At 36.4% G+C, this 20,924-nt stretch overlaps 2 protein-coding genes across 4 annotated transcripts in view; one reads left to right on the plus strand and one right to left on the minus strand.

Moving 5' to 3' along the window:
• Positions 1 to 846: 846 nt before the first annotated feature.
• Naa80 (N-alpha-acetyltransferase 80) overlaps positions 847 to 20,924 on the minus strand; it is a 30,290-nt gene continuing 10,212 nt past the window's right edge. For all 3 annotated transcript variants that reach the window (XR_010855313.1, XR_010855314.1, XR_010855315.1), the window contains exons 4-5: positions 6,031 to 6,235; positions 847 to 2,199 (exon numbers count right to left, since the gene is read on the minus strand). The gene's annotated coding sequence lies outside the window, so the exon portion shown is untranslated. The remainder of the gene's footprint in view (positions 2,200 to 6,030; positions 6,236 to 20,924) is intronic.
• LOC136846053 (corepressor interacting with RBPJ 1-like) lies at positions 16,091 to 20,849 on the plus strand. Its single transcript, XM_067116729.1, has 4 exons — positions 16,091 to 16,322; positions 18,080 to 18,327; positions 18,562 to 18,835; positions 19,436 to 20,849. Exons 1-4 carry the CDS (start codon positions 16,251 to 16,253, stop codon positions 20,372 to 20,374), a joined length of 1,533 nt encoding a protein of 510 aa, XP_066972830.1. The 5' UTR covers positions 16,091 to 16,250; the 3' UTR covers positions 20,375 to 20,849.

The following is a 20,924-nucleotide window of genomic DNA, read 5'->3' on the forward strand; positions in this document are numbered from 1 at the left end:
CTGTCATTGTTGGTTGATTCATGGCATTACCAAAGGAAGCCTGCGTACAAGTAAAAAATGGATCTAATTTAACATATTTATAATTATATCTTGTGCCTCTGTTGGTATGGTGCACCATATGTCATTTACAATATAGGTTTGAGAAGTATAAAACAAGGAGGAGATATTTGTGTAAATTAATATGATTGATATAGAAATTGCTCTCTCTCTCTCTCTCTCTCTCTCTCTCTCTCTCTCTCTCTCTCTCTCTCTCTCTCTCTCTCTCTCTCTCTCTCTCTCTCTCTCTGCTGTAATCAATTTTTTTTTTTTTCTCAAGAGGCACATAATGTATTGCAGAAGCCTTCCTTTGCAATGTTTGCACTTCAAAGTTCACTACACACTAGCGCTTTCCTGAAGGTGTCTTGCACAATTACGTTTTGTTGAAGCTTCCCATGTGCACTATACTGTTATGGTACTTTTGTTGTTTCATCCCAATCACAGGGACAAAGTACCCTGCTTTATATAATATATTTTCAACCTTTCTTAGTCATAATAACCTCGCTCATTACATTCTGATATGCTCAGCTGATCCATGATCACAGATATTTGAATTTTGTTTTGTTAGGGTCTGAAACAGGTAAAACATTGGGAATACTGTAAAATTTTTCTTCAAATACCTGTACTCTTTTAGTGAATTCTCTATCTTTTGTCATAAATTTTGAGCAGTTCATGATTTATGCCATTATTAAAGTTGCGAGTTTCATCTCATCTTGAGGCTCTGTGGTGTAGGTGGTAAAGACAAAGTGAGAACTAGAGCAGTGTCTAAACAATAATTTACCAACTGGGCAGTTGCAAGAAAACTAAATGCTATTGTATGGCTTTTATTAAACAGGTGTAAGGTGAAGTACAGAAGTCCTTATGTATTACATTATGTAGATAGCAGACAACTTGGACGATTATAGATAGAGAAAACTGGAAAGACTCCAAGTAAAGGACTCCTTGGAGTCAGCATTGCAGTACACCAATGAGGGTGTGTCCTCAGCGGTGGGTAACCATTCAGGTATCAGCTTTGAAGTTGATCAAAGGGCTGTTTTCAAAACTGAATGCTGAGAAATGGCCAAAGTTATGTACTCCCATATTGCTTTTTCAGATGTTCCCATTTTATCTTCCACTGCTGAAGAATGTGAGACCCTATCAAATGTCAGAATATCATGATGTAATGGAAATCCAAGGGATGGTGGGGGTTAAGGTTACATTGATATACAGTGCTGAACTGATGTAAAATGGCCAAACAAAAACCTATTTCATTTTTATAAGACTAACATATAATTCATATCATAAACGGAAATAGAACCAAATTAAGCGTATATTAAAAGTTTTGAACAGACATGAATTTTTAGTTACAAAAATTTTTAATATTTTGATGCATGTTACTACTTAAGCCTAAGAAATGCAATAAATTTGACACTACAATATGTAAAAATAATTAAATTATGAAAGTAATTTTGTATAGTAGCATTCACTAAATTTTAAAGTAATTTTGTATAGTAGCATTCACTAAATTTTAAAGTAAAAAAAAAAAAAAAAACGTAAGTTGAGATTAAACACATGACATCATATAGATTTTGTTGGTAGACTTCAGCAAATGTATTTGAAGGAATGAAATGTAAATAGTAAAACGTCCAGTGAAATTTTGGTAATTTAATTTTTAAAGGATTCAACAAATTGAGACCAATTTGCAGAATAATTGAAGAATTTTATATTTTAAGTTTTGAGCAATTTGCTTTGGATATGCAGTGCTGATGGCAAATTCAACAGACAAAATGAACGTTATATTCTGTGAATGTAAGTGAATGTACGCTAAGGTTATCTTTGGTAACCCCAACCCTCCGAACATGTATTCTTGTGCATTACCTTGCTTTTTGATAATTTTAAAGGCCTAACATTCCTCAGCAGTGGGAGAAAATGGTTATACATCTGGGAAAGTACAAGGGAAGCATCTAAGGGTGTTTTCCATGTCTCTGCAATCAGTTGTCGGCGTAGAATCCAGCTCTCTGATAGGCTTCAAATCTGTTAGCCGACTGGTTTCCCACTGATGAGGAGATAGGCTTTGAAGTTGATAGCTGAGTGGTTACCCACTGATGAAGAGATAGGCCTCGAAGCTGATGGCTGACTGATACCCTTTGCTGAGGTCACCCACCTCTGGGCACTGCGATGTGGCTGAAAGGGAAAAAAAAAAGTTTTTACTGTGAAAAGTTAACTTGTTCTTTGAAACTTTTAGATGCAATGCATCCAGATACATGGTTTGTTTGTTTTTTTTTTTTTTTTTTTATATATATACATTATATGCAATTGGAACTTCAGAAGTTCAAACTTTGATGCAATATTACTGTTTTTTATTTTTTATTTTAATTTAATTAATTAAATACTTATTTGTTAATTGATCTGTTATTCAAATACCTCATCTCCCCTTTCTGGAAAATGAGTTGACCTGAAATCCTGAATCATTCACTATATAGTGTATATATATATAGAGTAACCCCCGCCCCCATATTCTAAATAACATTACCAACCTGAAGCAGATTTACTTCCAGCACAAGCTGTAGCTGGCCATTTAACTAAAAATCAAATTGCACATTGGTAGTTGGCTACCAATGGCTGGGGGAGTTCTTCATTGGAGGGTTAGGTAGAGCTTTCGGCTAGCACACTGTTGGCCCAGCGTTTGACTCTCCGAACAGCCAATGAAGAATTAGAGGAATTTATTTCTGGTGATAGAAATTCAATTCTTGTCATAATGTGGTTCAGATTCCACAATAAGCTGTAGGTCCCATTGCTAGGTAACCAGTTGGTTCTTAGCCATGTAAAAATAAATCTAATCCTTCGGGCCAGCCCTAGGAGAGCTGTTAACCTGCTCAGTGGTCTGGTTAAACTAAGATATAACTTAATGGTTGGGGAATCCCCAGCCATCCAGCTGGTATGCATTCACTTAAAGGCCCAGGATATTGAAGTGCAGGTTAGGTCAGGATAAGATAGGCCTTTTATGAACATCCCATTGAGTCAGCCAACCGCCCACACAATTGTTTTGGTGGGAAGCATTCTCAGAAGAGCGATCCATCCACTACAAAATGTTCACATGAAAAATGGAAAAACTCTAAAGAACTGTCTCATTCTTCTCTAAACCTCCACGTGAATGTTGATGGGGGTGCAACCCTGGATGTGCCCTGTCATGGCTAAGTAGAAGAATCTCCAAGTCTGTATCCATAGACAGGTTAGGGAAGAAAAACTAAAACAAAAAAGTTGTGCAACAGTTGTAGAAAGGACACGGTAGTGCACGAACACGCACCTTCATATACAGAGAGCGAATCTTTGGCTATGGACGTTTGGTAAACTGCAGCAACATCAAAAAATCGTGGCCATGCAACGTTGTGGCTAGGGCAAAGGTACATCTGCCTATTTAGGGCCTCTCTTCCTCTTCATACAACATGAAGCAAAAATCATGGTTGTGTAAAATTGTACGGCTGCATATTCCTTCCTTGGAGAGCGTATCTTTAGTTTCTGTCCAGAAAACTGTGGCAGCATCACTGAAAATGGCAACCAAGAACTGTTCTTGAAGGGAAAAGGAAGGAAGGAGAAGTCCAAGTACGCTAGGAACTACTCTTGGCACTGAAGAAATGTTCGTCCGTGTCCCGAACAACAATGCAAGGAAGGGGAAAGAAGACAATCTGGGCGGAAGCATCAAGGCTGGGGAAGACATGGTTGTGGCTTACAGCACAAGATGAAAGAGAAGGCTCAACTTCTGTAAATCCAATGTCGAAAGTCTGGGTGGATGAAGCAGCTCTTGAAGCTGTGACACACAGCAACGAAGCATACCCAAACCAAAATCAACTGGCTGAACTCTGCTTGTTTGGCTGTCGTTTTGATGGTGAGTCAACTTCCTCCAGTATTGTGTTCTTCCACCCATCATCTCTTTAAGAGGTAGGAAAGAAGATGGAGAAATTGTGATATAGCATACAACAACGAAAAGAGCAAGGGAGGCGAAGAAACTTCATCAAGGAAAGCTTCCTGGGACTTCCCATCCTTAAAAACAGGAACAAGAGTAGAATCTCCCCAAGATGAAGCAAGAACCATACACAGGAACTGAAGACAGAAAAACTACTGGTCTTAGAGACAACTTGCCAAAATGGAAACTCTGTCCAAAGGTCCTGCAATATTAATCTCCGCTTCTTCCTCACGTCAATGGAGAGGGGGAATCCATGCTGGAAGGCAAGCAGAGGTCTCGTACAACAGGTTAAGTAACCACCACCACTGTAGCAAGAGAACCCTCCTCCATCTCAATGTTTCTCAAACTCTACATCATCTGGAAGACTAAAGCATTACAACATTGCAAGTAATTGTGTAGTCAAAAGAAAAACTCTGCTTGTTCAGAGAGAAAACACTTCAGAACAGAAAAAAGATGTAGAATAAGGATGTTCGATAAAACAAAGTTGAGAAGATGTCTAAAAATAGAAAGGTTGGTGGCATGAGACGGGCCTCTCGTTGGATGTGTAATAGAAAAAAGATATAATAGAACAAACACCAATGCTAAGACAAAGCTGGGTCTGTGTTACATCAAAAGGCAAAACCAAGTTAGTGAGGGAATTAAAGAGAAAGGCTAACATGCTAAATCGAGTTGATAACAACTACATAGCACAACTGTGTAGGAAAAACTGTGCAGCAATAAAGTGAAAATGTAACAGAATAACTTGTTACATTATTTCAAAATAAGTAAAATATCTCAAAACAAAAATTATATTAAAAAACGAAAAGAATAATTATGAATTACTGTAATTCAAACAGCCCAAAGAAAAAGTGAATGCATACCAACTGGATGGCCAGGGATTCCTCCCCTATCATTGGTAGGGGACTACAGTACCAATATCCACTTGTTTTTAGTCAATCAGTTGGAACCAGCTTGCGCTGAAGTAAATCCTCTATGTAAAGAATGAAGGTTTGTAGTATACGTGTATGAACAAACGTCTTTTAAAAGATGAGGATAAAATGTCAGGCCCATTTTCTTGAGTGCAAATCTTAAATACTGCTAAAATTACACTCAAAATCCCTAAACTTTACAACGACTGTAGCCCTCATAAAGTTAAGTTTTTTGTAAGTATTTTTAACAATATACCAAGATTAACACACAAGTAAACGAATCTACTTTATCCTTGTCTTTTAAAGAACGAGTCTACAGTTTAGTATTTTGCAATGACATCACTGGTTGTGGAGTAAATATTATTTCATAGTCATATATGTAAGTTGGTCCTTTTGAGGGTTTCACAGTGGGTAAGACTGCGGGCTGGGGGACCTTTCACACGTAGCTGTAACTGTGTGAAACACCAACTCTGTTACAAACATACTGTTCATTTTAGAACCTGCAAGTAAAAACTAAAATGTAATTTCATTCTTATCATGCACACATGTAATAAATTGGCTTAAAATATTTAATCATAATTTACTTGTAAAAAGCACAAAAAATATCAATTAATCTTAAGTTTTCAAGTATGATTAAATTTTTAACCTTTAATCCATTTGCAAGAAGTATCTCTATAACTTGGACAGGACCTCCAATGTGTCAGTTTATTATTTAAGACCCTACCTAACTTTACTTTCACAAACTGCTAGTCAACCTGACAAAAAGTGTGCTTGGCATGACCATTTTTCATAATTACATTAGCATCAGACAGATGTTTGAACAACAAGTAAAATCTTACTTAACTGCTATCGATGATATTTCCTAATAACTGCTATTGATGATATTTCTCATTGGATCAGTTTGATTCAGTAGAATTCAACACAGGAATATCATAAAAAGCTCCTTGAAATGGCAAATTTTAAAAGTAATATTATATGTATTTTTCCTCTGCACACAAATCTCTGGTTTTCATGTGTAGTCATCAACATAGGAAAACCGTAGACTTGAATCCCAGTAGGAACACACACATTATAAACGGGAAACAAAACTAATGAAGTATTTACTTCAATTTTCTCATCAGTTTTCTCATATTTTATCCTCACCTTTTAATAGACATGATTCTCTTTACTGTTTAGTATTTTGTAATGAAATTGTAAGTTGTGAATTATTCCTTCATAGCCACAGAAGCATGTTGGAAATAGAGTAGGCTGCAAGGTGGTTTTTTAAAGGTTTCTTAGTGTGATTGTGGGCAGGAGAACCTTTCATGAGAAGTAGTAACCATGTGAAACACCAATATAACTCCAATACCTGCAAGTAACAATTGAAAAGTAATTTCAGTCCTAACATGCATACACTTGATAAACTCCAATACCTGCAAGTAAAAATTGAAAAGTAATTTCAGTCCTAACATGCATACACTTAATAAATTTTCATAAAATAAGAGACAGAAAATATATCAATTTCTATGTTTGTACTAAGCATATAAGTATTACACTGAAAGAAAAGTTCATGTTTGATATATGGTAACACAGAGAAAAATGTTAAAATTGTGGTTAACAAAAATTTAAAAAATAACCTGTATACTGAAATGAATAAAATTAAGTTTAAAGAAAGTCTTTCACCACTCAAATTAAAAAAGAAACAAAATCCTAATAAGAAAGAGTTTTTAAATAAAAACCCATTACTCATCTAATTGCACCATAATATCACAGTTATGACTGAGAAGCCTCTTCTACAGGGTTCAGTCCTAAAGAGTATGTGGAGAGGAAAGGGGGACACTAACCAAAAGTACCTTCACCTTTGATTGCATTTAACTCATGCATGTGACAAATTTCTGTATGCCCTTGTGATTACTTGGACAGTTTTCAGACATTTTCTTCTTCCTATGAACCATATTAGGAAAAGTCCTTGAAGATGGAGAAATGAAATTCTGAACTCACTGCCCAGAAACTACTTTTGCTCTCACCAAAAGTCCTCACAAAACCAGTAAGCAAATCAAGAGTAGCAAAAACCACTACCATCAATCTTGAAGTTAAATACAGCATTTCAGAAACTTAGCAGTTTTTAGAGTCAAAGTACAACTGACATGCTTCAAAGTAGAGCCTCACATACTGGTCTTTAAAACAACAGCCCTGACACATATGAAAGGTTTAACACAAAACAAGGACTGCCCTAAGTTTAGGTCACTTTCTAAATTTAAATCTATTGGTTTACACTAGTGGCACCTCAACTTGAAATGACACTTGGGGGTATGCTCTTCCTAGTAAGTAATGAAGTCCATAAGTGACAAAGCTTGGCATATAACCTACATAATACAGTATTCTGGAGAAACTCACTTAGCTTATAATGTACAACACTTTCATGTAAAGTAATTAAAGATTTTAACCTATGGAGAAACTCACTTAGCTTATAATGTACAACACTTTCATGTAAAGTAATTAAAGATTTTAACCTATGAAAAATAGATTTTTGTTGGCAGCTGTTCATTCTCAAAGTGGTTACTCTTATGGTTCTGTCAGAGGCTCCATACGACAAGCCAATATCAAGACTTCTCTCATAGTGGTTATGGCCAGAATAGTGTCTGTTGGCACTCGGTATAGAGTATAAGCATTCGCCCTTCTAACACCGGTGTGGCAACGCACATGGTTTGCCATCTTATACCATTACAAACCAGGTAAACCAAAAACACACCTACCACAGGTTCCCCTGCTTCTGTCAAGGAAAGCTGGTGAATTTGAGGACTCACAGCAGATACCAAAGATAAGAAATTTTAAATGACAATTTGTATTTTTCCTAGGTAATGTATACAGAGCAGAGCCTTTTACAGAGCTATTTGTGTATTGTGTATTTGCAAGACTGTATATTATACAGAGCAGAGCCTTTTATAGAGCTATTTATGTATTTGCAAGACTGTATATATTTGACAATAGAGAAAATTGTTGTGATCCTAACAAGTGTTACAAAGATTAACAATTGCAGTGATGGTGCTTATGTTCATAATGAAGGAAGCTTTTATTGTCATATTTAATAGTGACTTCTTGAAGGCCCCCTCTGTAGGTTCTGGATGGCATAATGGTAAACGAATATAACTACAGGAAAGAAAGTTAGTAAGACAGAAGAAGAAATAACTGTACTATAAGAACTAATTTATAAGAATCTTAGTACGTCCAAGGTTAAATAGCAATCTTTAGAACTGTGTGAATGTGTGTATTGATTACTAGGTTTACACAATCTGGTTCAGACTTGACTGTACTTCGTTGTATTTGACAGCCATCAAACATAAATATGCGTTGAGGTTAAAGATGAAAAAATTTAGTAATATATTTTGATTTATAGTATGTGTTCTCTTAGATCTAAATGAACTGATTAGTTAAAGTATGTTGGTTGATTGACTTATATGTTTGTTCTATTAGATTTAAATGAACTGATTAGTTGGGTAGGTTGGATGATGAATGAAAAATGATACTGTCACAAAATCTGTCTAATCTGAAAGTTTCTTTTGTAACTAAAATACTGTAGTAGTTTAAGGCCAATGTTCTTTTGTCATCCTTTCGCATTCTGTTGTTTGCCAATATCAAATTCACTGATTTGTAAAAGCTTCATTGCCAGTGCTCTGCCCTTCAAACAACTCTGTAAATCTACTATTACTTGGGCTGAAAAAACCTTGCAACATAGGCTATACTGTCGGAGACAGTAAAATAGCCATGTGGAACTCGAAAACTTTGTCTCAGTTTCCCCCTTTCTCCTTGTCAAATGAAGACACTAGTACTCAGTCGTACAGCTTACCTGCAAGTTTGTCCGACCAGCTTGTACACAGCCTGGCACCCTGCCTCCCTAACCTTCGTGAAGGAACGAAGAGAAAGGAGGGAGAAACTCAACATCCCCACACCTCTCTTGCAACCAAAATACCTTAGACAAGATGTGATCTGTCCCAAAGGGAGTTGGGTCAGCTATGTAATTGCTGAGCAGCCACTAAAGGACCCACGGAAAAAGTGTCCAAGGACCTATGGGGAACATCCCTAAGGTGAAAGGAGGTGAATGCGGTCTAGCATGACCACACTCACATGTAACACCTATTGAACCGACAGGTTCTTCTGGAATGTCAAGGACAAAGCAAGGCTACTGACCTCATGGGATCTCACTTGGATTGTACAATGTCTCTCCTTTCCGAATGAGTTGTATGCCTGCTTGATCATCTCATAAAACCAGAAAGATATATTTTATTCTTGGACACCTCTTTCTTAGCCCTGCGAGTACTAACAAAAAGGCATCAACAATCAGAATTGAGATGTCAAGTTCTCTTTAGATAGCACAACAGCTCTCAAACAGGACTGATGGGTTCCGAGTCTTCGTAATAAACTCCAAGCCAAACTGAAACAGAACATATCCCTATCTACTCAACTTCAAAATGCACTGAAAAGTGCAGGCTGGCAACACTATCTCATCTGGAATCTCCTTACGTTTAGAGGGAAATGATGAAGAAACCCTCAATCTCCCATCAAAAAAAAAAAAAAAAAAATGAGAATGAAACCCTCAATCTCTCATCAAAACAGAAGAGTCCTGAGCCACTGTTCCCCAAGAGAACTTATGGAATGAGAGCGACTTCCCAAAATATGTGGACTGGAGTCTCAAAAGATGTTCTCATCATGCTTAAGCACAAATAACATATGTCGCTTGGAACTGAAGTTCCCAAGATATGAAGATTGTCCAATGGAAACAAGTAAAGTATAGACAACCTCCCCGCCCCACCCATAAGGAAAAGTCTAATCCAATCAGATAAAAGACTAAAGGCCAACCTTATCCTTTACATAGACTGGAAGGGACCTGGCTCAGTCAAGGAAAAAGGAGGAAGTCTGTGATCTGTGGAACAAGTTCAAGCAGATACCCCTTCTATGATACTAATCATAAAAAAATGCAACCTGCCTTGATATACTTTCAACAATACTTGAAAGGCATACAGTATTAAAATCCTACTACCCTGGGAGAAAGTAATTTTCTCAGGATATGCTGGAAATTCCAGTGTAAATGATGCAGGAACAAACCTTGAACAGCTCGTGTAAATGGCTCTCTCTGTGACTCTAAAGAGTCACTGTGAGAGGGGAAGCTCAACTCGATTTAAGCTTGAAAGCTTACTGCAAGATGATACAGGAGTAGACCTTGAATCTAAGTGGGTGGCACTAAGCACCGACCACACACGGGAAAAGCTGATCACCATCAGTGACTATGCTTCCCACCCTCCCCTGAAGGATGGAGTGCTCATAAACAAGCTTATCAAAACTTCAAACACGTTTGACTTCCCGTTCTCAAAGCTCACAGCACAGGGAAAGAGTGCAAGGTCAAGGTGGAAAATGGCAAAGAAGGCAAATGACAGCACTACCGGTTCTCCTACCCTTCCTCCATTGTCAATTCTTGTCAAATCCAGAACCAAAGATGAAGTCATGCCCTTCAGAGGAATTTATGAAGGTACAGCTATGTATGCCTTCCTCCTCTTACCAGGTTAACCCTTCTTTACCGACAGTTTGTTTGGTGGTACACAGAGTACCACCATTCAAGACTATTGCATAGTACCAGGTACATGAAGGTGGTGCGCACATCCTACCAAAATTCCCAACCTTCCTCTTTTCAGCTCTAGACCTCTTATGATTCATTTGAAGGGTTTGGAGCAAAACAAACAGTATTGGATGGGCTCGGGAAGGTGGTGCGCACTGCCAGGCATATGATGACGCAAAATAAACATTATTGCTGGCTATCTTGATTCTGACATTTGGATATATACCGATACTGTGTATACAGTACATACATGCATACATACACATACAGTATGCATATATATATAATGATAAAAACTTTAGTATTTGGAAATAAGTGTAATCTCTCTCTGAAATAGATGAAAAAAGAGTTACATGGCAACACTCACTTGTGGTATCAAGTGTGGAAACTCTTAGAAGGGAAGTTAGGGTATGTCATCTTGCTTTGCGCTTCTGGGCAGTAATCATGGAATACGTCGTAGACTGACGCTGTTGTTTATTACAATGATAAGTGAAAAAAGATGTAACCAAGAACCCATGTTTTTTTTTTTTTTTTTTTTTTTACACACATGCATGAAAATGTAAAAAATCTTCTACGCAAGTATAAAATCATGTGTAATTTTGTTTTACTGTGCTTCTCTTCTCCTGTCTTCTTTCTCTGGAGATACTTCAGTAAAAAATTCATAAGTGAAGACGAATGATTATACTAGCCACGTAAAGTATGACCCACTTGCTTTTTATTTATTTATTTCACTATTGAGAAAATCGGTCCAGTAGCGAACGCAATGTTTATATTTTGTTAAGGAAGAGGTTAATAGAAAGGCCACAACAGAAGGGCTACCTAACCTATGGTAGGCTAAACTCTTGCAGGTACTTCTAAAGTGACTAACTCTTGCGCACCTGTAAAGTAAGTATTATACGTAAATAAATACAAAAATATGACACACAAGCTCATGAACACTTCCAGGAGCTGCAACATTTCCAACGAAAAAAAATTTAATCTTAGCGAGGAAAATCTACTGCCGAATTTCTTGTTGCAACCATTCTTATTTGACGGATTGCTTTGATCCATAACAACACAAACTCTCAGTCAAATACAAATAGAAAAGGAGTATTCAAGTTTATTCATCACGGAAAATTTGAATGCCAAGGTTGAGTGGAAGTCTGGAGAGACATCTGAACTTGATGGCAGCTGGAAGCAAGGTGAAGTGCTGGCCAACAGGTGGGTGGGGGCTTTCCCTACCTGTCGGTAGTTAACTACCATGTCTACGTATAAGTTTGAATGGCCATTCCATCATGTGCTTAAAGCTAAATTACTATGTAAAGATTGAAGGTTTTTATCTGTGAAGGAACAATAATTGTGTTTTACTCTACAATGTCTAAGCTGCAATGATGGGCAAGACCATAGATTATTAATGCTTACCTGACCATTCCCCCTGAATAACCATCTTGGAGGGAGTGTTTGTATAACTTACCCAACACATTTACCTATAGGCAATGTTTAGAATGAGTAATTCGTTACCCAATCCATTTCTACAAAGACTAAGAATACAGTATATTAAGGATAATCTTCACTAGATGTATATTAAAAAATTAAAAGTTGGCCAACATAAGTAATCAAATCAGTTTTGTCAACTTCATCACAAACCATTGAATATGAAACCTTACCTTTGGCTACTATAAAATGATAAATTCATGTTTAGGCCAAAATGACTAAAACTGATAATACTGCAACTCCTTGGTAAAAGTCCAGAAGTCTTGGTATGCTATTTCTATAGGTCCCAACCTGCTTAATGGAATGGAATATAGAGTTTGGGCCTAAGGCCAAGCACTGGGACCTATGAAGTCATTCAGCACTGGAAAGGAAATTATGAGGAAAACCTTGCAGTCTCACTATGAAATAATTGTTAGGCGAGGGTGATAGCAAGACTGAAGAAAGATATGAATACAGGTACAGTGAAAGGAATGAAAGGGGTTGCAGCTAGGAGTAGAAGGGACACTGCAAAGAACCTTTAGTAATGCCTACAGTGCACCCATGAGGTGCACTGATGGCACTAACATCCCTTGGAGGCAGCCTGCTTAAAAGCAGAGCAAAGACATATTTCAATAGGAATAAATCTTAACCTAACCTTCCTTCAATCTGACTGGCCCCGGTATGGGGGGGGGGGGTTGAACCCCAGTGTGACATCAAGCAAAACAAAGTGACTTGGGTGCAACTACCTAGGGGCTACTTTGGCATGTTATCTATGCGTCACCTACTCTGAGGTGCTAGTACTAAACACCACATCAGACGGCTGCATGAAGATATCATTTATTAATGTAATTTGTCGACCACACAATACAGAAATGGGGCTAGTACTGAACACGGCATCCCAAGGAGCTTCCGCCGTGTTTAGTACTAGCACCTTGGAGTAGGTGACGCGTAGATAAGCAAGAGTAGTACCAACTACCCTATTCTGCATTATTACCCGACTAAATAGCCTACTATATAAAATATAAACTCCTCCACTGACAACATAAATTCAACCAATTCTAAAATAAAATAGAATATAGAATTTAGGCCAAAGGCCAAATGCTGAGACTTATGTGGTCATTCAGCACTAAAACTGACAGGGGAGGTTTGAATGGTGTAATAGGAGGAAAACCTCACAGCTGCACTATAAAAACTGTCAAGAGAGGGTGGAAAGTGAGATGGAAGAGAGATAATGAAAGGGGGCACAGTAAAAGGAATGAAAGGGGTTGCAGGCAGGGGCTGAAAGGACGCTACAAAGAACCCTAAGTAATGCCTACAGTGCTCCACATGAGGTGCACTGATGGCACTAACCCCCTTCAACCAATTCTAGATAAACTAGGCCTTTTAAACCAGCCAGCCAATGAAACCTATTTTTAAAAAGCTAGGCTAAATGGCTTTAAATGGGTAATTGGATTACAAATTCCATGTCAGGCCTAATTTACATCCAATTACGGCGAGCCTTCCCACTAGGACCTACTTGTCAAAATACAAGTTAACATAATTAACATATGTTCGTTGTCATAACTCATAACATGACAACTTATAAAGGCTTCTTACATTAACTTCTGACGTATGACGAAATTATAACAACAAATTTGATAATATAAAAACAAAAAAATATGGTCTACCGACTTGACAAAGAAGATTCAATTCGGTCAAATGTACCTGGAAACAACAATAGTAAGCCTGAAAAATACACATTACCGGTATAACTGAAGTCTAGAATAAGTTAACTGACAAATAACGTCATTATAATATCACTTACCTTCATTACAATTAAATTTGCAAATTTCATAGATAGCCATATCAGCAGTGGCCATTTTGTCAGGTCACCGTGGTGATATAATGATGATTTACTGAGGAGTTGACACTGACAGCCTTCGCCATAGGCATCGTTTTTTACATTTTTCTGGCAGCTCATGGCAAATTCGTTATAAAAATACCGAAACTATTTACAATACGTACAGTTATTTATCAATCAATATATTTTGTTTTACTTAATTTTTTATAAAATCACAAAATATTGTATTTTACAGCCATAAATATCTTATTATGCGTTATATGTAGGTAATGACAAACCCCTTTTAAAAAGCAATGGAATGTCTTCCATTACAAATGACGAGCTGTAGTTGAAAGAAGAAGGTTAATAACTAACAAATGAAAATTAAATGATGAATATACAGACCAAGGTATATTTTGGAGTTAGACCATGGGAGGTCCACATCAAGTCTGTTATTAATTTAACAATTTACCATTAGACAATAGCTCATGCTGGCATAAGTACGGCCTCACCCAAACCAGCCATCACGATTCACCATGAATACAGTATAGCCCTACGTCATCGTTTGAAAGAATAATTAACGACAATTGATTGATTAATTGAATTTCAACATGCCACATTAACGACAATAAGTAGCCTATGCCTGGATACGAAAATGAAAAATCAATGATAAAATTAAATGAAAATACAGTAGTTTCCGTCATACGTAGTTGTTTACCAAAAATACTCACATGCCCCAGGCCTGTGTATTAGCATGTCTTCTAACGTTTTCCTTCCATCTCAATATATGCCATCCAAAGGCCATTATACAGATACTGTCCAGGCCAAAACATCCGTTTTCATGTTATAATTCTCATCAAAATAAGGATCGATTACATTAAAAAATAATCTTAATTTGAATTCTACTGAATTTCTTATCCTTGGTCTTGATATTAATCTCTGGAACCGTCGTTCAGTTAGCTCATTGTGCATGTTACAGATTATATAACATAGTCCATAATTATTCTGATCACCCTTTGTGTTCAGATCTCATATACTTTACTACCCATCAATTAGTATTGACAGATATACAGTTAACTGTAACAGCCGTAGCTTTTCTTCTGGGAAGATTCATTCCTATTGTGACTAAACAGTGAAAGGATTGTCCTAATCCTTTGGTTGAATCATTGGAACACTGGAAGTTCAAACTGGACACAAAGGCAGTTTTGTAGAGCAAGCTGTCATGAGACTAACCCCATGTTTTTTTTTTTTTTTTTTTTTTGCTATTTGCTTTATTTATTTCACTTTGTTGTTTTTGTTATTGGCTGTTATTTATCTTATTTTTTGTTATTTTCTGTCATAACCTATTCTTCATTTCTCAATTTCCTTCTCTTTACTGGGTTGTTTTCCCTGTCCCATGTGTCCCTTCCTTTCCATGAAGGGTGCAGCTTGATTCATAAAAATAGTATGTGTGTAGTTTGTGTAACCGAGTCCAAGTTTTCGTGAGGTGTCAAATAATTTAAAATTCTTAATTTTCCATTGCATATTGTTTAAATTATACAGTATTAATAAGTGTTCAATATGATTATTAATCTGTACAAACTTCAGTGACTATATCTCCTGTCCTTATGTTAGGCTTTGCTTAAGTAACGACATTCATAATTATGCGCTGCTGTGAATTCTTTGTGTGGAATAACTTTAAGTAATTGATATGCATCAATGCATATGGCAATATGCAAAAGCGTTTACAGTTTGAGCAAATTTTAGAAAATATTGTACTGATGCGTGATAAATCTCCACAGGACCGTATGTGTGTGTATTATTATTACAGCAAGTGTTCTATAAGTGCTTAATTTCGTAACTGAATACAGAAATTATTAGTATTATGAAAACGTGTATTTTCATTACCTGTGTTATGAATCTCTGAGTACTTTATTCAATGAAAATGATAATATTGTTGATTTGTGTAAATATGTTTATGAAGTGCTTCATATTTATAAGTAATGTGCGGCTTTTTACCTTCTGTTTTATGTTTTTCTTCAAGTAAATTTTTGTTTATCAAATATTATTTGTATTAGGACTTGATTTTTGAATAGTTATGAAAACTTTTTTCCTTATAGTAATTTTTATTTTTATAATCTTATAGGATTATGTTATTTGTACTTGATATTTTATTTTTCTTGTTAATAATTTTTTTTTTTTTGCTATAGGCCATGTTTGCAAGAACAGAGATTACTGTTTACTTTGTATATTTTGCATTATGTCACTTGGTGGACAAATTTGTCCTAATTATTGTATACTTTTGTCAATAAAATAACTAACTAACTAACTAGGTGCTTATTTGGTAACTGAATACAGAGGTTGTTTTTGGTGCTACTTTGCACAAGCGTGCCTCAACGTTGTACGCAGCGAGGAGCGAAGAAGTATCCAGCGTCAGCCATTGTTGTTTACATATTATCGTGTTTACATCGTAGTGATTGTGTATCGTTAGCAAGTTTTTGACTCGTATTTACACCACTAACCATGGGAAAGGGTTTCAACAATTACATGTGTAAAAAGTTCTTTCATCCAGCATCCAGAGATAATCTGAAGCGGGTATGTATATTTTAGCGTACCCTAGGCAGGCTAATGCTAACCTACGTGATTTCTTAGGGTAGATTAGCTTAGATTAGGCAATCCTAGATAGGCTACCTAAGGCTCCCTTTCCTACTTACTTTTGTAGGTAGAAATATGGGGTTGCTCAGCATCGGGTATTACTGTTATTTTTTGGCAGTCGACTGTAATTAACATCGGAACTGATATGTTTTTGTATGCTGGCCATCCCGGAATGCTATCCCGCACGCGCAGTGTTACAAGGGAAGTTTTGGTAAAAACTGGAGTTTCCTTGTCCTGGGGCTGGAGCTTCCTGGCTATTTAACACGGCCTGCAAAGTTAGGTTAGGTTAGGGTATGTCAAGTTAGTATAGTTCCTTTTATTGTAGGTTTCCTTAGCCAATCTCTTCATGAACATATGACTCCCAAATGACTTGCGCATGCACGGAACCATTCCGTAACAACAGCATGGCAGTCCATGTGGAGTTACCCTATTGTATATCCTGTAGACTATCCCCTGTCAATCCAATTACTCTGCCTAACCTATGTTGTAACTTTCCAAAGGTATCCTTTTGTAGGTTCGGCTCCTATGGATTAGCCCATAGTTAACACTACTGTTGGTAAGAGAAGATAGAACTGTATCCATATATTATCATAACATTTTTCTATATTTTCTGTCATCCAGAATTCCAGTAGCGCTGTTTTTCACTAGGAACAATAGATTGTATTCTTGCATCATTCGTCTTAAGTAGCCTAGTGTATTAACTATGAGAACTATGAAAATAATTAAAATAGATACCCTAAAGCACCCTAAAGCAACACTGCATTTACAAATGAATACATGGAACTTTTACATCCAGAAGAGCAAGTATCATTTTATACAAATTCTTTTAACATTCATACTCCACATGAAAATGGTGTAACAGCACAAAGATAAAACTGTGAAGATTAACAATTTTTCAGGAATTCCTTTAAATGGTTTTGAACTATGTTTTCTGATACAGCACACTAAGTATACATATATTAAGGGTATCATTTATGTATACAATATACAGTACTGTCCGATACTGCATAATGCCTGTATATGTTGTAAGGCCATGAAGTCTTAGCATATTTCTGAATAGCTGTTTCCCAAGCCTTTGTTTTCTAATCCAGTTATTGGTGTTGTATGTCTATTGTTCTGTTATGTTGCAGTTGTGAAACACTGGTCTAGCCTGGCTGCTGAGGGCATATGTAACATGGGTTGACAAGCTCAGATTGTTCTTGTCACTTGGTAATGTGCATTCATCCTGCATGCACAAAATTTTATGTATGCTGTTGTGGTCAGTGAACAGGCCTCCCCAGTGTTTTTTTCAGTCAAGCAAAAGAATGTTTGGCATGAATTTGCATCAGATTTTTATAAATACAATGAGAAGAGAGGCTGTAGGATTTACCAGTGTTTTACAGTATATATGCTATCTTTTTGTTCCAAAGTATGCATTTTTTGTTTTACTGTGCTGGGAATTTGTGGTATAAAGCAGTAAGGATGCTTTCATTGCCTTCTACACTTGATCAGATTGTCTGAGTGCTGTATTGCAACAAATTGTATTATGTTCAAATTTTTCTGAGTACTGCAGCAAGTTGTATTTTGTAACAAACTTTTTGAGCACTGCAACAGATTCTATTTCATTTATTTGTGCATTGAAGGGGCATTGGGCTACTGTTTTCTCATTGATAATTATTCACTGTCCTTGATTCTTACCAGTTGCACAATTTCAACAGGTATGGATAGCTGAGCAAAAGGCAGATGCTGAACGAAAAAAGCAAGAGGAGTTACGTTTGCAGTATGAAAAGGAGCAAGAGTTGTACAACAATAAGGCTTTGTTGGCAAAGGGGGAGAACAAGGAGAAACTGTCACTCAATTTTATGTATGAAGCACCTGCTGGTGTGAAGAAAGAAAGAGAGAAAGAAGATGGTGAACCAGAGTACAAATTTGAATGGCAGCGTAAATTCAATGCTCCTAGGGAAAGGTAAGATGAATTACTTATTGGTAACAGGTTATATTCATAGAATCTTATTATCTAAAATTATTTAACTGATATGAGAAATGATTTAGTTGAATGGAAATTGAGAAAAAAAGCAGTTTTAAATGTCCATTACTGTAAATTACTGCAAATATGCAATTTTTTTTTTTATTTATGGTGCTCTTTGTGACATCTCTCTTAGTCTTGAACTCAACATTTATGATAATCTTTACTTTCCAGCTATTGTAAAGATGATGATACTATTCGAGATCAGCCTTTTGGGATAGCAGTTCGAAATGTAAGGTGCATCAAATGTAAGGCCTGGGGTCACATCAACACAGATAAGGAATGTCCATTGTATGGTCGCGTTTTGGAAAATGCAGATGCCAATCAAAACTTAGATCATAATGAATTAATTGTTGGCATGAGGGATGATGGACTACAGCTCAAGACTTTAGGATCCTTAGCAACAGGGATTTATGGAAAAGGGCAAAACCCTTTTGCCCAGAATCAGGTAAAGATGTAGTTTCAATGTAAAATTTATCCTAGTTGTGAATTATTATCCAGCAGCAAAATTGTTTTAGTGTTTTATTGTAAATCTTCTTGTTGTGTTGTAATTTTTTCTTATAATTTTGACTAACAGATTTACACATAAAACAAACTGTTGTTTAATAAGTATGTGGTTTTCCAGCTGAGGTTGAAATATGCTGTTAAAGGACTAAGTAATTGTTTTTGGTTTAACCTACATGTTCAGGAACTTACAGCTATGTCAGTTTTTTGCTTTAGCAAAGACCTGTGACATGGGAACAAGACAGACTAGTATTTTGCTCCAGACTCCATTCCCCTTTAGAGTGAAGTACAGTTTATACTAAAGTTCATTATTTAACTCAGTTGTTTGGTTAAAATACTAGTAGTAGTGATGCATTGGTATTTATTAAGTATTTAAGGGACAGGCTATTTATGAAATATGAGTTTTGAAAAAGGTATTTTCTTTTGTGCTTATTGTTGGCATTAAGTTTATAAATACTTTGAAATGGTAGGAGATGGCTATAAAGAAGGATTATTCCATCTAATATTGTTCAGTTTAGTACTAACTCATCCTTTTTTTTTTCAGCGACTTTTATCAAGTGATGAAGAAATTGTGGATGAGTATAAGCTTCTTAAATCCTTGAGCACCAAAGAAAAAAGGAGGCTCATGAAGAAACTTGAGAAATTGGATAAAAAGAAAAAATCAAAAAAATCCAAGCGGAGTAGGAGTTCCTCCAGCAATGACTCTTCATCTAGTTCAGAGGATGAAAAAAGAAAGAAAAGAAAAAAGAAGAAGAAGAAAGAGAGCAAGAAGAAATCCCACCGTAGAAGTCGATCTAGTTCGTCTGAAACAGAATCAGAGGATGAAAGAGAAAAGAAGAAAAAGAGACAGAAGGAAAAGAAACCTGATCCTCAAGCATTACTAAAAGAAATTACCAAAGGGCTGAAAGTTGACTTTGTAGGTGCTGATGACCCATTTGGTAGATTTGATAAACCCAAGGTTAAGCAGGAGAAGCAGTCTTGGGATGAAAGTAGAGTTAAAGTCAAGCAAGAAAAGCAGACATGGGAGGAAGATAAACCGGCTTCTTCCAAAGGACATGCCTCAAACTTTGATAAGAGACCAGACTGGCAAAATGGTACAAGGAGAGAAAGATTTTCAGCAGAGGAAAGCCAAAGAGGATGCAAAAGAAAGGACGAGGAAGATGATGCAGATAATAACATGAAGTTTAAAAGTAGAAGGCATGAGAATGAAGACAATGCTAAGGTTAAGCAACATGAAAATAGTTTTCCAAGAAGAGACAGAGCCTCGGATTTCTGGGATACTACAGAAAAAAGAGATAAGAGCCATGAAAGGGAGGTTAGTGGGAAGAAAAGAAATGGGGATGGTGGCGGGAAGGACCGGGAATTCAATAATGTTGATAGACAAAAAGAAAAGAGGGAAAGGAACAGGGACAGGAGTAGGGAGAGACACAGAAGTCGTGAAAGAGATGGAAGTAGGGGTAGAGGCAGAGAGAGAAGCAGGTGAAAGAATATGCTGATGGAAGAGTTGCTTTTTTGTTAAAATGTATATATCCAATTCATTTTACTGTGAAATTAACTTACATATTCAGATTACTGTAATGTAGAGGTATGAATGTGAAGCTGAATGAGAAAAGTAAAGGTGGACGAAGGGTGGTGGACATATATTGGTTAGAGAAGTGTAGTATGTGTTTGTCCTTGGAGCTTTTGCATTTTGTAAAAAGTATGAAGCTCTGAAGAATCAATATATAATAATTTATATAGCATTGTGGATTTCTATACCCAAATATTTTGACTTGCTATGGTATCTTTTTCAAGTTACATGTAACTTTAATGAACTGCAGTAAAGGTGGCAGTGTCATGAACTAATTGTGTGTCTGTTTTCGATGGATTAATCTTTATACGTGTGTAGACCTAAAATAATTGATAAATTGCAATATGAACTGGTATAATTCTTCAGAATAAAACAGTATTAAAGACAAGGTTTGTATAACTATACAAAATACTAATCTAAGTTTAATTTGATTTTATAAAAATGATGTAGAAAGTTAACAAGG

The sequence above is a fragment of the Macrobrachium rosenbergii genome, chromosome 14 (genome assembly GCF_040412425.1).
Source record: "Macrobrachium rosenbergii isolate ZJJX-2024 chromosome 14, ASM4041242v1, whole genome shotgun sequence".
NCBI lineage: Eukaryota > Metazoa > Arthropoda > Malacostraca > Decapoda > Palaemonidae > Macrobrachium > Macrobrachium rosenbergii.

What these genes read in the sequence shown, in the direction of transcription:
- LOC136846053 (XM_067116729.1), top strand. Translation starts at nt 16,251, where the DNA reads ATGGGAAAGGGTTTCAACAATTACATGTGTAAAAAGTTCTTTCATCCA. An exon ending in CCAGAGATAATCTGAAGCGG is followed by an intron (nt 16,323 to 18,079) that starts GTATGTATATTT and finishes CAATTTCAACAG; the next exon opens with GTATGGATAGCTGAGCAAAA. An exon ending in TTCAATGCTCCTAGGGAAAG is followed by an intron (nt 18,328 to 18,561) that starts GTAAGATGAATT and finishes TTTACTTTCCAG; the next exon opens with CTATTGTAAAGATGATGATA.